The 14,059-nt window shown below is 42.3% G+C and overlaps 1 protein-coding gene and 1 long non-coding RNA gene across 12 annotated transcripts in view; one reads left to right on the top strand and one right to left on the bottom strand.

Annotated features, from left to right (window-relative positions):
• The first annotated feature begins 233 nt into the window (after positions 1 to 233).
• MATN2 (matrilin 2) overlaps positions 234 to 14,059 on the top strand; it is a 79,252-nt gene continuing 65,426 nt past the window's right edge. For 3 of the 8 annotated variants that reach the window (XM_038174056.2, XM_038174058.2, XM_072034445.1), the window contains exon 1: positions 234 to 364. In XM_038174056.2, the coding sequence (XP_038029984.2) occupies positions 250 to 364 (115 nt within the window). In that variant the 5' untranslated portion in view covers positions 234 to 249. Of the gene's footprint in view, positions 365 to 12,541; positions 12,778 to 12,916; positions 13,171 to 14,059 lie in introns of those variants that run through there. The other 5 variants (XM_038174055.2, XM_013106440.5, XM_038174061.2 and 2 more) reach the window with 4 other exon arrangements.
• LOC106019364 (uncharacterized) lies at positions 5,395 to 13,709 on the bottom strand. Of its 4 annotated transcripts, none has more exons than XR_011807407.1 (4): positions 13,315 to 13,709; positions 12,122 to 12,338; positions 7,878 to 11,744; positions 5,395 to 7,787 (listed from the first exon to the last, which is right to left on the bottom strand). It is a non-coding gene; the product is annotated as an uncharacterized lncRNA (long non-coding RNA). The 4 variants fall into 4 exon arrangements; XR_011807408.1 differs by having other exon boundaries at positions 5,395 to 7,962; positions 11,570 to 11,744; positions 13,315 to 13,707; XR_001194120.5 differs by having other exon boundaries at positions 5,395 to 11,744; positions 13,315 to 13,707.

The raw sequence follows: 14,059 nt of genomic DNA, 5'->3' as shown, positions 1-14,059 counted from the left end.
GATGCAGAACAGGGATGTACTGAGCTCTACTGAAAGCTATGGCTTCTTTTTTTCCACCTCATTACAAGGGATAACGTTGTGCTAATTCACATGAAATTTCTGTAGACTTTAGCTTGTCCAACTAAGAATTCTCTACGCATACCATACGTGCGTAAGTGTGACTGTATGTGTGCTCCTGCCAGTTCTCCTTGTGTCTTGGAGCTGGGCCAGTTTGAGTTAAAGGAGGCAGGGTTGTGGAGGGGGCAGATAATGCAACCTATGTTCAGCTCTGCTGATGTACCAGAAGACCCATGGGGGAAGACGAGTTGCCCTGCTCTCAAGGAGGCCAGATTCTCTGGATCACATGAAAAGAAAGAACCCCAGAGTAAGTTTTTTTTTTTTTGTCCTCAGTTGTTGAATTCATTCTCTATTTCTGTGTCTAATCCTGGGGAATTCACACTACAGCTTTTCTGTAATTCATTTTTATTACTCAGTCATCTGTGACACACAAAGCCATTAAAAACCTGGCTTGTTAAGTTGTTGGGAGCTTTGGGGACTGCTTGCTTTTTTCACTATTCCTTGCAGTTTTCCATGTCTCCTAGCTATTAGGAGTGTGTACTTAGTCAAATTCGCTCCTGTTTTCTTATCTTAAATTCTGTCATGGCAGTTTATACTAATAATATCTGGTAACTTGAGGAGTGGAAAGAAAATATTTTCAGGTATGTTCATATGGCACATCATAAATATGGAGTCAAGGTCAGCAAATAGCAATCTAAACCTTGACGGTACAAGAAATGTAAGTAGATATTTTGCTAAGATTTTGTGTTTTTGTTGTTGTTGTTGTCTTTTTTTTTTTTTATGTTTGTTTGTTTGTTTGTTTATTTTAATATTAGTTGTAAGGCATTTTAGGCTTCACCAAGCCAACACACGCTAAAGCACAAATCCCATTGTTCTCATCTGTGCCTGATGCTCTTATTCCTGATGGAACAATGTAGCTTCCCTTTCTCAAATACACATCCATGCATCACGCTGCAGAAAGTAAAGAGGCATTCAAGAAGAGATCTATTATGCATGTAGCAGGGCTGGCTACTTGGCTTAGAGGAGAAGCTTGCTAGCTAGCAGTGTGGCACTTGTAAGTACATGAAATTTTCTAAAACAATTATTAACTATTATTTTAGTTGCTAGTCTGTCTGTATTTCTTTGGGAAAGCCCCTGGTCTCTAAACACAGCCCAGACTTGATATTTTACCAAAGGCCACATCAGATGAATTCATGGCCAAGAAAAGCTTGGCAAGGAAACAGAGGGAAAAATAATGTACGTCCTTTAAGCAACACAGAGAGACAGGTGTCATTGCGTTGAGAGGTTCACCACTAAAAAACTGGTTGGTTTATGTGCTCTCTTTCTCCCATGTTATGGTCAGGAGGAAATATTGCTCCTGTAACCTGTTACATTATCTGTAATGCCAGGTGTGATTCAGATTTTCATCACTGGAGTGGATGATGCCTTGATTCCTACCAAACTGTCTGGTTTGACAGGACTCTGAGCATATAGTGGCTGCTTTTTCCAGAGCTAACTCATATCCTTGCCATTTATATGTCTATACTGGGTATACTAGGTGCAGAATTTGCTATCAGGTACCACAAAAAGGTATTTCATGAAAAATTTTGGTGCCTGTGGCTATGGAGATGTTCCAGCACACTCTCAGTTCCCAGCTCTGAGAAACCCCAAACAGCAGCCATAGCTATCTAAAGGGAGGCTTGGCTCTGATAAATCGGGATTAGAGTTCTTTCAGGGAAGGACTCTGGTATTTGTAAATGATGGCTCCACACCCATGGATTTGACCCAAAATGGTTCTGCAACGTGGCCAGTTTTTCAGCTGAATAGCTCAGCAGGGTGTGGAAGCCAGATCTGTGACCTTCTGCCTGCATCCTCCGTCTACCTCCAGCAGGATACGAAGCAACAGGAGTGAAAACCCCCTTGTCACTCCGCCAGCAGATATCAAGTCATTTCAAAGCAAAAAGGCAGTCCTTCAAATATACCCTAGACAATGATCTACTGTGGTAGCTTATTTTAAATGAAGAGTTTATGTGAAATTCAATACAGTAAATCATTTTGTTTTCTTTCAGTTTATTCAAACCTTGCTGATAGAAGGGCTTTCAGACAGTCATGAAACATCTTTGTCCTCTGTAGCCAAAGCTGGACTTAAGCAATTGGCCTGAGCTGGGGACACCGGGTCAATTGGAAGGCAGAATAAACAGCAAGGAGATGAATCAGGCATGTAGCAGGGCTGGCTACTTGGCTTCATGGAGAAGCTTGCTGGCCAGCAGGGAGAGGAGCTGTGAAGCTACTCTAAGAGAGGGAGCTGCAGCATAGTAGAGGCTTTGCAGCCATTCCAGGTCTTCTGCTTGCTCTTCCAGGTCAGCGTGACCAGGAATATCAGGGACGAGCAATGTGCAGCTTTTTAGCCCCGAATTTGGGCACCATTCCAGTAGTTAAGTGCATCCTGCTAATAACTCTTAACACAATTCTGCTTTCATGTAGACTATTTCTGAGTATACAAATACTTTTTTTTTGGGGGGGGTGGGGGGGTGGGGCAGAGGTGAGAGATTTTTTGGAGCTTTCTTTTACTTCATCATCAGGAACTCTGGGGAGTTGATTGCCTGCAATTTTGAAATTGGTTCCCCCTCCGAAGTGCCCCATTTCAAGTCCATTAGCGACAGCAGGGGAGAGGAGGTGATTGGAGCCAGAGGTCCAAAACTGGTAGACTCTTAGCATCAAATCCTCTTAGCACATTCAGTGTCAGGATGAGCTCTCAAATACCGACACCGTCCTAATAAGACAGCTGTGTTCTACTTTATGGATAGCAGATCTTTTGGGCTCCTCCCTGAGCCAGGGGCAAGCACAAACAGATGCCTCATCTCTTATGGAGAAAAGGTGACTGGCCAGACAACTACTTTTACATTTTGCATATCACCCATACACCAGTCTAAGACAGGTGGGACACTGGGAAATTGATGCTATTTGTGTTAATGGGGTTATTCTCAGCAGTAACAGGTGCACCCACCTGAGGACAAGAAGGGCAATAGAAGTACTGGAACAAAGGTGAGAGCTGGCAATTAGTTGCCCATATTTATCATTTGCGCGTTCCTGAATTCTTCTCCTCACCAAATCATTAGAAAATTGGAATTGGTTTCATTTCCTTCATTGTACTGGAGCCAAAGATGAAATTAACTTTATCAGTTGCACAGGCCAGCTTAAATTTCCTGCTATTGTGTGATCCTGCTTCTTTGCTTTTCATAAAGAAAAAGCAACTAAAGCAGCTCAAAATGCTTTTAATGAAGCAAACTAGTTGATACAGCAGTTTGTTGTTCTTTTTCCCCCCAAATAAAGGGGAAAAGGAAATGTTTTCCTTTTAACTAGAGAGAAAGTATCTGTGGCCAAAATTTCATCTTATGAAAGCTGGTTGGTTTGCACTTTAAAAGTATATCTTCTATGTGTTGTTTTTTGTTTGTTTGTTTGTTTGTTTGTTTTCCCATTTTATTTTGGTTTGCTTTGTTGTGTTTTACCTTGTGAATTACCAACAACAACAAACAAAATAAGCCCATAGCACAGCACAATACATAATAGATGGTTATCTTCTGGTTGCTTTTTCCTCTCTTTACAATTCCATTTTTCAACCTGGATATAAAGCTCTGATCCAGCATTTTGCAAAAATAAAGTACAATAAAATTGATGCATCATTATGCTGAACAGACACTATGAGTACCCCAGGGATCTAGAAAAGTAGACCCAGAGAAACATGGAGCTCAGAAAAAGAAAAACGTGACTGTTACCGCTGGGCAGCCACATTTAGGTAAGTGCTATATCTAGTCCGTAGAGCCACCTTGTCTGTGGCCACTTGTGAGAGGTTACTGGGGCAGCAGAGCCCACAGGTGTTGAGCTGGGACCAGTTTATCTTGCACAAGTACCCTGAGGATGGCATACAAATGCTGGTGTCTGAGAAAAGCAGGGAGGTGAATGTGTCTGAGGAAGTACAGCTTCACCTTCACCAGGTGGAATCTCAAGCTGGGAGAGTTTTGAGATACGATCCTTGATCATGTGTTTGTGATGCACGTGTACATCCTACACACGATGTCTTTTCAGTACATTTTTAGTTCATAGCTAGCATTTCTACATTATGCTTGACACAGATAACAAAGTCTGTAATTAATTCTACTTTGCTTTTGAAGCAGAATGAGTTTATTAATTTTATTGTGAGTCTGTGACTTTTCTCTTTGGGTTGGATTGGATTTGGGTTGGATTCTGTTTACTACCCAACAAGGTGTACTACAACTACAAGCTATACTAAGAGGTTACTACAGATCTTCTCATAGCTTTTATTTCACTGTAATTTTGCTCTGCTGCCTTTTTCTGTGAAATTCCATCCTACATTTGGATAGATTTTCCAGGTATTTGGGGGTAGGGAGGTTGAGGACTTTTTTTTACATCACTTAGAAAACATAACATTATTTAAGATATGCTATAGCTACAACTGTATAGTAGTATTTCCAAGAAAACTTTCATCTTCTGTGCTTTCACCACAACAAAGTTTTCTTTCTCTTCAGTCTTTAAAAGCACAGTGGTCCTGTGCATAGCCAAAATATTGGCAAATGCCACCATTGCCAGTGGTGGTACTCAAAAAGTATGTTTTGGAGAGTTCCTGAATTGGAATTTTTAGTCTTCAGGTACAATGGGAGATTCATCATACATAACTATAACCTAGAGGGCTGAATACAGTCCTTGGGGATTTTTTCAGGTCATCTCCTACCTAAATTTGTCTATAATTTTGTGATCTAGTGCACAAAAAAATAATAAATAAATAAAAATAAAATAAAATAAAAAAACTTGAACACAGAACTGCTTGTGGAAACAGACATTGTCAAACTACCCACACTATTTTTTTCCTTTTTTTTTTTTGTTTTTCTTTCCCCCCCCCCCTTTTTTTTTTAATGGGTTATGAAATGGATCAATATGGGTTTGAGGGCAAACATTACACACTTGGGCATTTCTTAGACACTTTACTTGACACAATATAATATTTTGACCAGGGAACTAGAATGATATAGCAACAGCATTGCACATATGCAATAGATTGCAAAACAGCTGATAAATCTCAGCTGTAAGTAAGCAAAGAATTCTCAGCGAGTGAGTGTTTCAAGAGAAATTCTGCAGGGATCAGTTTTTGACTCCACCGTGTTTAAAATTCTTAATCTGTGACTTTAAAGAGCATACATCATCAATAAAAAGACCAGATTATATTTTGCCTATATCTTAAGCCTGTAAGTAATTGAAGCAGAATGTTTAAAAAAATAATAATAGAATGGGTTAGCAAAGAGCTGAAGGAGCCACTAGAAAATATGCCATCAAGCGAAAAACTCAGGAAATGCAATGTCTTTAATAACTCAGATTTAAGAGGTGACTTAAGGACACCATATAAGTAAGTGCATAGGGGACAAAACTTTAATAAGAGAGTCTTAAATGTAACCAACAAAAGTGTAACAGAACCCAATGGCAGAAACCTGCAGATAGAAAAATCAGACTAGAAACAAGCTGGCTTTCTGCTATCCTACACCTTATCCTTCATATTTGATAATGTTTTGTAAGGACTTTTTTTACTTGTTAGCAAATTTTTTTTTTTTTTTTGAGTAATAAAGGAATGTTCTCGCAAGGCAATTCATAAATTAATTCAGGAATGAACTAATGCAGAGAAATTTGGTCTCTTTTGGTGTGTAGGAGGTTTAAGCAAGAACTTGGATGTTTTATTCCAAAACTGATGTCTAGACGTGTTCAGTGGCTGCGTACCCTTACAAATATTTAAATTTGCTGGATGTTTTGCTGTTCCCTTGCTGTCTGCAGTGCTGCATGGTGCGCTGGGTTTTCTGCAGGCTGTGGAGCCAGCATTCACCTCCTGCCTAAGCCTCAAGGGGATCCAGATAAGGAAAAAGGACTGATAATTGTGTTTAACTCACCACTGGTTTGGACAGGGACGAGTGTACAAGCTCCTGTATAAGCTCCCCAAAGCCATTCAGCCACCTGAGTCCCACGTGTGCTCTTCCAACACACCCAGCACAAAGAAATCTGCTCCCCACAAAATGCAAAATGCAAAAGTGGCTTCTAGTTCATTAGCCCAAGGTACAGGTGGAACTTGGCTATTGCTAAAAACTGCTGTTTACATGGAGGCTTGGATCTTCTGCCCTGGAAACACATCTGGAAAGTGAGCAAAGGGTGACAAGTGCAAGGACTTTCAGAGAGCAGGGTAGACCTCTGGTCCTCTTCTGGCAAGGAGCACAGGACCAGCCCTGACAGCAGACACCTTCCTTCTCTCCTCTTACCATGGAACAGGTTTGGTAGCACCTATGTTTCCTCATGCACTCTATAAAGCACCGAGTTATCCAGTGGCTGTTGCCACAAAACTATGTGTTGCAGGGCCAAAGTTTCAGGCCTAAAATCTGTCTTAAGATGATGACTGTTTTTAAGAAACCACCAAAACATCTGAACACATTTGTCTTGAAGACTGAGCAATCTCTTTTGAATCTAAGTTCAGCACAAGCTTTGATACCTCCTGAATGAGGCCCTGTGGACATACCTTCATCTTCTCAAGATGGTTGACAAATCACACTTAACTGGGGATCAGCGTCATAGCAGTACCACAGCTGCAAGATGTTTTCAGTCTGCAATGTTTAATTGACACCAGAGTGATTGATAATAGCCATAGTTCTCTGTATCAATTAATTACAAGACAGTCTGCTTCATTTTTATATTCTATGATAACAGAATATTATATGGTTTAATATTGTCAATTAATTTTATTAAAGATGAAATCAGGGCAAATCTCAATGACAATGGCAATAACAGGTCAGCCAGGCTGGTATTTCTTCTGCAAATGATGCTACAAAAGCACCCAGGGGTAAGGCTGGATTGGCAACTCTTTATTTGCTTGGCACCTAAATCATCACAATTTAAATGTTGTTGACATTTTCTTTTTCTCATCGTGGAACTACAAAGATCTATACAAACACTGCTAAGAGCCAGATGGCTTCAATTCTGCCAAGGTTGTAGTTTGGATGAAACTCAGGTGCCTGTTTTGAGCATAACACAAATATTACCTAATATTCCCAAAGAACCTTATTATTTTGCTTACGGTCCAGAAACTGCTGTAAACAGGTGAAAAAAAAAAAAAAAAAAAAAAAAAGTTGGATTTTTTTCATTGTGCAGGGAGCAACTTAGAGGTAGCAACTTGCATGTTTTCTGGATCATGTTGTAGCCCAAGTTTGGCTTCTTGTGTATGGTGATCTCAATTTTGTCTAAGAGCTGAGTAAGCAAATACTCAATTTGTCTCTGAAGAAGACTTTTTTTTTTTTAATGGCTGAATTTGGGGCTGTGAATTTAATGGCTGTGCACATGTTGAAAGTTACAGCAAAAGTAAAATGTGTGAATATAGTTGGCAGAGTGGCAGTCCTGGGGCAATGTTTCAGCCAGTTAAAGTAGGTGAGCACTTTCTGCAGTTGAATACAATTTTCCTGAGGATAATGAGGAAAGGACTTAGCCTACATATGACAAATATTTGCTTTTCAAGTGCCAGCTGCAAGAGCTCTCACTTTCTTCCATAACATTTGAGGGAAACAAATGGATTTTCCAGGAGAATTTCAGTAGGAAAAACTTTGGTGACTACGATATCTGAGCTTCAAGAAACAAAACTTTTGCCTTTTGCCCAGTCCTCTGAGCCACTGCAGGAGACTTCAGTTGCTTGCATTTGCCATCTGTGGCACCTAGAAAGACAAAAGCTTCAGACTGCTATGGTGGGGAGAGATAGGAAAGAAAAACCAAAGTGTATAACGTCTGGCCAGTGGGTTACTTGCCTTTCTCAGATGACTTAAGAATATGAAATGATTCTTAGAACTACGTACAGAGCCAGACAAGATCCTAATCCTCAAGCATCTGGACCTAAAACACAGCAAAGTAAACACAGAAGTGTGGGAGAGAAGTAAATTCATGTTCTCTACAAATTCATACTCCTTCACACACGTTGATCCATGTCACTCTCCCTGGTTTTAAATATATATAAAATGAAGTTGATAGAACAGAACCATGCATCACTGACCCATTGCTAACTCTCAGATGAGTCTTTTTGACCAAAAGTGTGAAATGAACATTTTGTCAATGCATCTGTGTTTGAATCTGTACTGAATTTGTTGTTAACCAGCAGCACATTCCTGGAATTATGGGAAGCATCAGCTGAATGGAAAGGACCCACGTAAGGAAACAGTATGGATTTTCAAAAAACATCTTTCATCCTTTCTTTTTAGAGACTACATAATGTACAAATAAGAATCACACAAGCATCAAGGAGAAAGCTACCTGTGGATGCTCAAAAAAACCCACCAGATGCTCAAAACAGCAAAGAAGTTAAGTACACACCATAGCAAAATGATTTTTTTTTTTGAATGATGAAATTTAGCATGTTATTTAACTACACCTTCAAGATAACAGATTAAATATAGCCTTGAACCCTATATCCTTGTCTTTTATTTTGACAACTACTGGCTAATGTACCTGCTCTACATGACAGAGGTTATAATTTTAAAAGCCATGTAAGCCTAAAAAAAACCCACAAAACAAAACAAAACCCAAACCTGCCTTGTCTTTATTTAGGAGAAGTAGTAGAGAAGGGAAAGGATGAATACAGTTTTACTTTTGAGCTGTTGTAGAAATTTGAAAATCCCATTGTAACTAACACAACCTTAAGTTGCATGTTTTTTAAGATACTAATTACCAGCAGAGCCAGCATTTCAGGAATCAGTGCAAACCACTTAATTTCAGTGAGCACTGGTCCCAGGAAAGAGCATCTCTTCTAATTATATAATTAAGCCTGGTGCTTCCATTGATGGACTTCAGTTTGCATATGCATTGTGAACTGTTCTTGATTAATTGCAGTGCAGCATGGCTTATAAACCCTGTTAGCTACTCGTATGTATACATTACAACATTTCCAATCACAGAACTGTCAGGAATAAACTTTTGAAGTGACTTAAAAAATCTGCTTTGATTTCACTACAGATTAATACGGATACTCAGTAGCACAACAGCTTTATTAGCTCACTTATGAGCATTTTGGACCTTGCGTGTCAATAAATAAACCACTGAGTTCCTCTGCTGACAAAAGCCATAGACTTTTTTTTTTTTTTTGCACTGACAACCATTTTAATGTATTTATTTCAACCTTTTTTACCAAGGTCTAAATATTTTCTTGTTTGTGATAGAAAGTATCAAAACCGTTATCTAGTTATTTGAGAACTAGATATCTTGCTAAAAACTTTGCTGTTTATAAATATTATATTATAGCCAACATAGCCAACAGCAGGATAATAAGCAGGAATGGCAGCAAAGGAGACATGAACTCTAAAACATGTTCACGTCAAAGGGAGCAGACCATCTCCATCCAAATAATGCTACAGTTTTCATACCAAATTTTCTTAACAATCCTAAAGAGTCAGGAATGGTGCCCAAGGAAAAGCAATCCTTACCTAGGATGCACTTAATTTCAACAAATGCAATCTTAGCTTTTATTCTGACCCAAGTAGTACTAAAGATCTTAGAGGACAACATAAATAAATAAATAAATAAATAAATAAGCAATGATTAATTAAAAATGTTGCAAAACATGGGCTAGTGATAAATGCAAGACTGGTTTCTCAACATTAGGCTGCGCTCATCTAACCTGCTTTTTTTTTTTTTTTTTTTGGCAAAGGAAACCTAGTAGACCTAATCTGTCTGCAGTTCAGAAAAGCATTCCCACAGGGGAAATTACTAGTTTAAATAGGAGCTAGGAGGAGGACTGTGAGCTAAGTGTGGACCTAGCTAATGACAATAGGAAAATGGGATGCAAGAGTGTTCAGAGGGGGAAGGTAAAGAAGAGTTATTAGTGATATCTAAAAGATCAGTTTAAAAATCGTGTTAACATTCAACTTTTTCACTTGTGAAATTGGCAGTCAAAAGTGGAAGTTTTCTAATAAAACATGAGAGAGTCAATAGACCTTGCAAATGGAATGGAAAAGGAGGATCTCATTTGGAAAGGACTGAATGATCTTAAGAAAGAAAGAAAGAACTAATAGAGAGATGAAATGCCATGGTATAAAATGAAAGATCATATATTAGCTAGGATTCATCCATTGGAAAACAGGTGCAGCTGCATATTTTAAGGATACAAGGATGACCGTCTGCCAGCAGTGGTAATGCAGCCAATTAAAATGATAATGAAATCCTAGACCACATCAGGCAAAGTACTTCCAGTAAATAGAAGTGTTGTGGTGAGAGTTCACGTGGTGTATCGTGTTCAGTTCTGTCACACGCATTCACAGGAACCAGCTCAGCACATGCACAGTGAAATCTTGCTTGGTTAGTGAGACAAGGAGAAAGGCTGAGAGAGAAAATGATTGCTGTCACTACATAAGCTAGCTAGGAAAGCCTTGGAGAAGAAAAAAGAGCTGTTCAGGATGAAAGACAACATTGGTACTGGAAAATAAGTATTAAATGGTCGTGAGTACTTTTAGGCTAGACATCCATTGAAAGTGTCCAACTATCAGAAAGAGGAAGGTCTGGAAGAGTCCTGTAACAGCCGGCACAAAACTAGTTCCCTACTGTTTTTAATAATTCCCTATTCATCCGCTTCTAAGATGGAACTTACTTTCTGGAATGATTTACATTATGTCATGGCATGTGATAACTAGAAAGCAGACTACATCACTGGGAGTTTCTTCCAGACTGAGAACTATCCTTACAGATACTGAGAGAAGCCAGGAAAGGGAAGAGGAGACTTAGAAACCCTCTAATATCTCATTGGCAATCTTCAAGCAGCTTAATAATTGCTGCAGATCAAAGCATAACTTAATAAGAGCTTTTTTTCCAGGTTTTTCTAACATTGTACCTGCCAGCTTTGCTCTGCCTATCTTCCAAAAAGTTGACAGACTGAGCAATGTCTCTCCCAGAAAAAGAAGTAACACAAGTGGGAGTGGAGGGCAGTAGCTCAAGAAAAGACAAGTAGTGAAGAGACAGAGAGAATCTGCAATGTGGAAATACAGAGAATTTTGGATACCTTATTAAATAAATGAAATAGTTGATCAACAAAGTCAAATGAAAATCTAGAGAATAAAATGCCTTTTTATATGGAGCAGGGACCATGGAGACATTCTTGCTCATGGCAGAGAGAAAAATAAGGGTTGCAAAAGTCTCTGATTCTGGGAGTGGGATATTTTGGAGTGTCAGCCCTCAAAACACAGACATAAAACACAAGAGCTGTTTGAGGAACTGGGATAGGGAGATGCAAGAAGTCTCTGGCATACGCCATGAGCCTGACTACACACGTGGTGGAAGGTGTGACCTGCACAACCCCAACAGAGGCCACGTAACTGCCCCATGCCAGGCTCATTCATCAAGCTGCCTTTCCAGCAAAGGTCTCCCTGTCTTCTAAGCTCTCTCTTACAGAACAAATCGATGCCTAAGCATGCAGACTCACTGCTTTCATACCCCTGCCCATCTTCTCCAGCGGTGATACCTTGTGTGTGTTCAATCTGCCAAGAGCAGCAGGCTGCACAGCGTCTGCAAATAGCTAGTGCTGGGATTTCTTCTGTGCAAATTGGAGCTGAAGCTGCCAAGCTGAGCCTCTGCATGCTCAAGTCATCTTCTCATCACGACTCTTGCTCTCCTGCTTCGTGTCTTTCTCTGGCAACCTGGTAAATCAAGCCACAGCACAATAAAATCTTTGGGATACAGATTGTGTATTTTGAGCCTACAGAGCATTAATTGGCACTCTGGCTGGGGCTTCTTCCTATGCTGCATTACAAAGGATGAAACAGAACATGCAAACTGTTCTGCACCTGGCTTCGCTGAGTTTGTTGTAATGTCTATCCACAGGACTGTTAGTTTAGCTGTCTTTTTATTTTTGCTTTTGCCTTTCTTCTAGCTACAGGAAAGATTCAGGAGGCAGTGCTCAGCAGGAAAGATGGGGTGAATCTGGCTCCTCTCGGTTTGAGATATGCTCATCATTTACACCTCCCTTTTCGGGGATTAGATTTCGTATGCAATTATTGTGCCTTGCCAAACTCACCAAAATTAGCCCAGCTGATTTCCAAAGTTTGTTCACCTCCTGAGCAGCACTGGGAGGTACAACCCGTCTCTCTTTGACCTGCCTGGCGCCCCACGCAGCGTGCATTCTTGTAACGTGGATTTGCAGGGCTGAGAGGTTTCAGAGCATCTTGTTGGAAGCAGCGAACCCGGTTCATCTTTGTTGTGCTTGCTTTCGCTGTTTTCGCTTGTCTGTTAACCTGAAAAAAAAAAATAAAAAAAAAAAGAAGAAGTAACAGTTGCTTTGGAACAAAGCTGGATTTTTTTGTTCTTCACGCATAATAAAGCTGTGTTGATGTAAAACCCATGCTTTGCTGTTTCCACCTGGACTCCTGACCGTGCAGCTGCAGGAACAGCTAGGCAATGCCCGTTCCCTGTTCCCGACCCCATTACCCCACCACCTCCCGCAGCCTTTCCCCCGACGGGGCTGCCACCAGCTCGCGGTGGAGACACGGCATGATTCACCAGGGACTGTTTGCCTTGGCCCCGGAGGCCCTCCGTGCGGGGAATGGGATTTCCATTCCCCAGCTTTTCCCTCGGTAGGCGTCCCTGGAAAGGAGCACGGCCCCGGCTCTCCTCTGCCGCCGGCTTCGCGTCCCCCTTGCTGCGGGGAGAGCCCCCGGGACGGGGCAGGGACAGGTCTGAGAGAGGAGGAGGACGGAGGGAGGGGGACGGGGACGAGGTGCAGGGGGGGCTCGGGGCTGAGATTTCAACCGGTGGGGAGGGACGGAGGGAGGGAGAGGGGCCGGCAGCCCGTGTCCGTGAGGGGACGGGCGGCGAGGAGCGGGTCCCGGCTGCTGTGAGGACCGCGTCCCTTCGGGTGCAGGCTGAGGACAGCGGCTCCCCGGCCCCCCGCGGCTGCCTCCCGGAGAAAAGGCGGCCGGGGCGGGTCGGGCAGCGAGCCTGGTTCCTCCCGAGGGGCCACCCCTCCGCCGGACACCGCTCGGGGCTGCCCGGGGCCGTGGCGAGGAGGAGGAGGAGGCGCTGCCCTGCTCGCAGCCGCCCCGAGGAGCGGCCCCGGCAGCCCCCCAGGTAAGGGCGGAGGGGCCGGGACCCCCGGGGTGGGCAGAGGGAGGGCGAGGAGAGGGGTCCCGGCTGGGGAGGGAGCGGGCAGCGGGGTCCCGCCGGGGGGATTCGCCCGGTTTTAAGCTCGGTGAGGAATTGGGGGCGCTTTACCTGGAAGGGCTGATGAAGGAGAGATCTCGCAGGTGCCCCCCCGGCTTCCCCCAGGACGGGGCTCGGCCTCCGGGGTGGGGAAGGGGCGAGGGGCAGCGTGCTGAGGGTCGTGTGCCTGCTCCGGGAACCCGGCCTAGGTGGTGCTCCTAATCCTATAAAAAATCGCTGGGGCACCCCTAATGACCACCCAGTCCTGCTTCCGAGCGCAGTACTTGCAGGGGTTGACCGACCCGTGCCATTACGCTCAGCAGCGGGGTGGAGTTGGCTCAGAAGGAAGATTGCAACCCCCTGGTTAATCTAAGGCTTCCTAAGTGCCTGGGGCTGCTTTCTGGGCCATCATTCAGTGACCCTGAGTGAGATCCGAAAAGGGGGCATGCTGCTTTAGGTGTTATAGCTGTGCTGCTGTCAGGAAGCTGGTGACTTCGGAAGGAATTAACATACCGAGTCCCATCAAGAGCTTAATAAACTACACGTTTGTCTTTTTCACAAAATCCTGAAACTTTTGATACAAAATAATGTGTGAATGGTATGCTATTCTTATATCAGCCTTAAGCACCAGCTTTCTCAGCTTTTTCTCATGTACTATATACCAATATCATTATAGGAATATCCATCAAATTAAAGTTGATTTATTTTACATCTTTAGGAAACACAGCACTTAAAATCACACGTGGCTAAGATCCTAAATCCTGCAGATGATATTCACATAGGTTACGTGAGTCTTTCCATTGACTTCTCTGGGATT

This window comes from Anas platyrhynchos, chromosome 2 (assembly GCF_047663525.1).
Source record: "Anas platyrhynchos isolate ZD024472 breed Pekin duck chromosome 2, IASCAAS_PekinDuck_T2T, whole genome shotgun sequence".
Classification (NCBI taxonomy): Eukaryota; Metazoa; Chordata; class Aves; order Anseriformes; family Anatidae; genus Anas; species Anas platyrhynchos.
The sequence above is the reverse complement of the archived record's forward strand: the minus strand, read 5'-3'. Positions and strand labels throughout refer to the sequence as shown.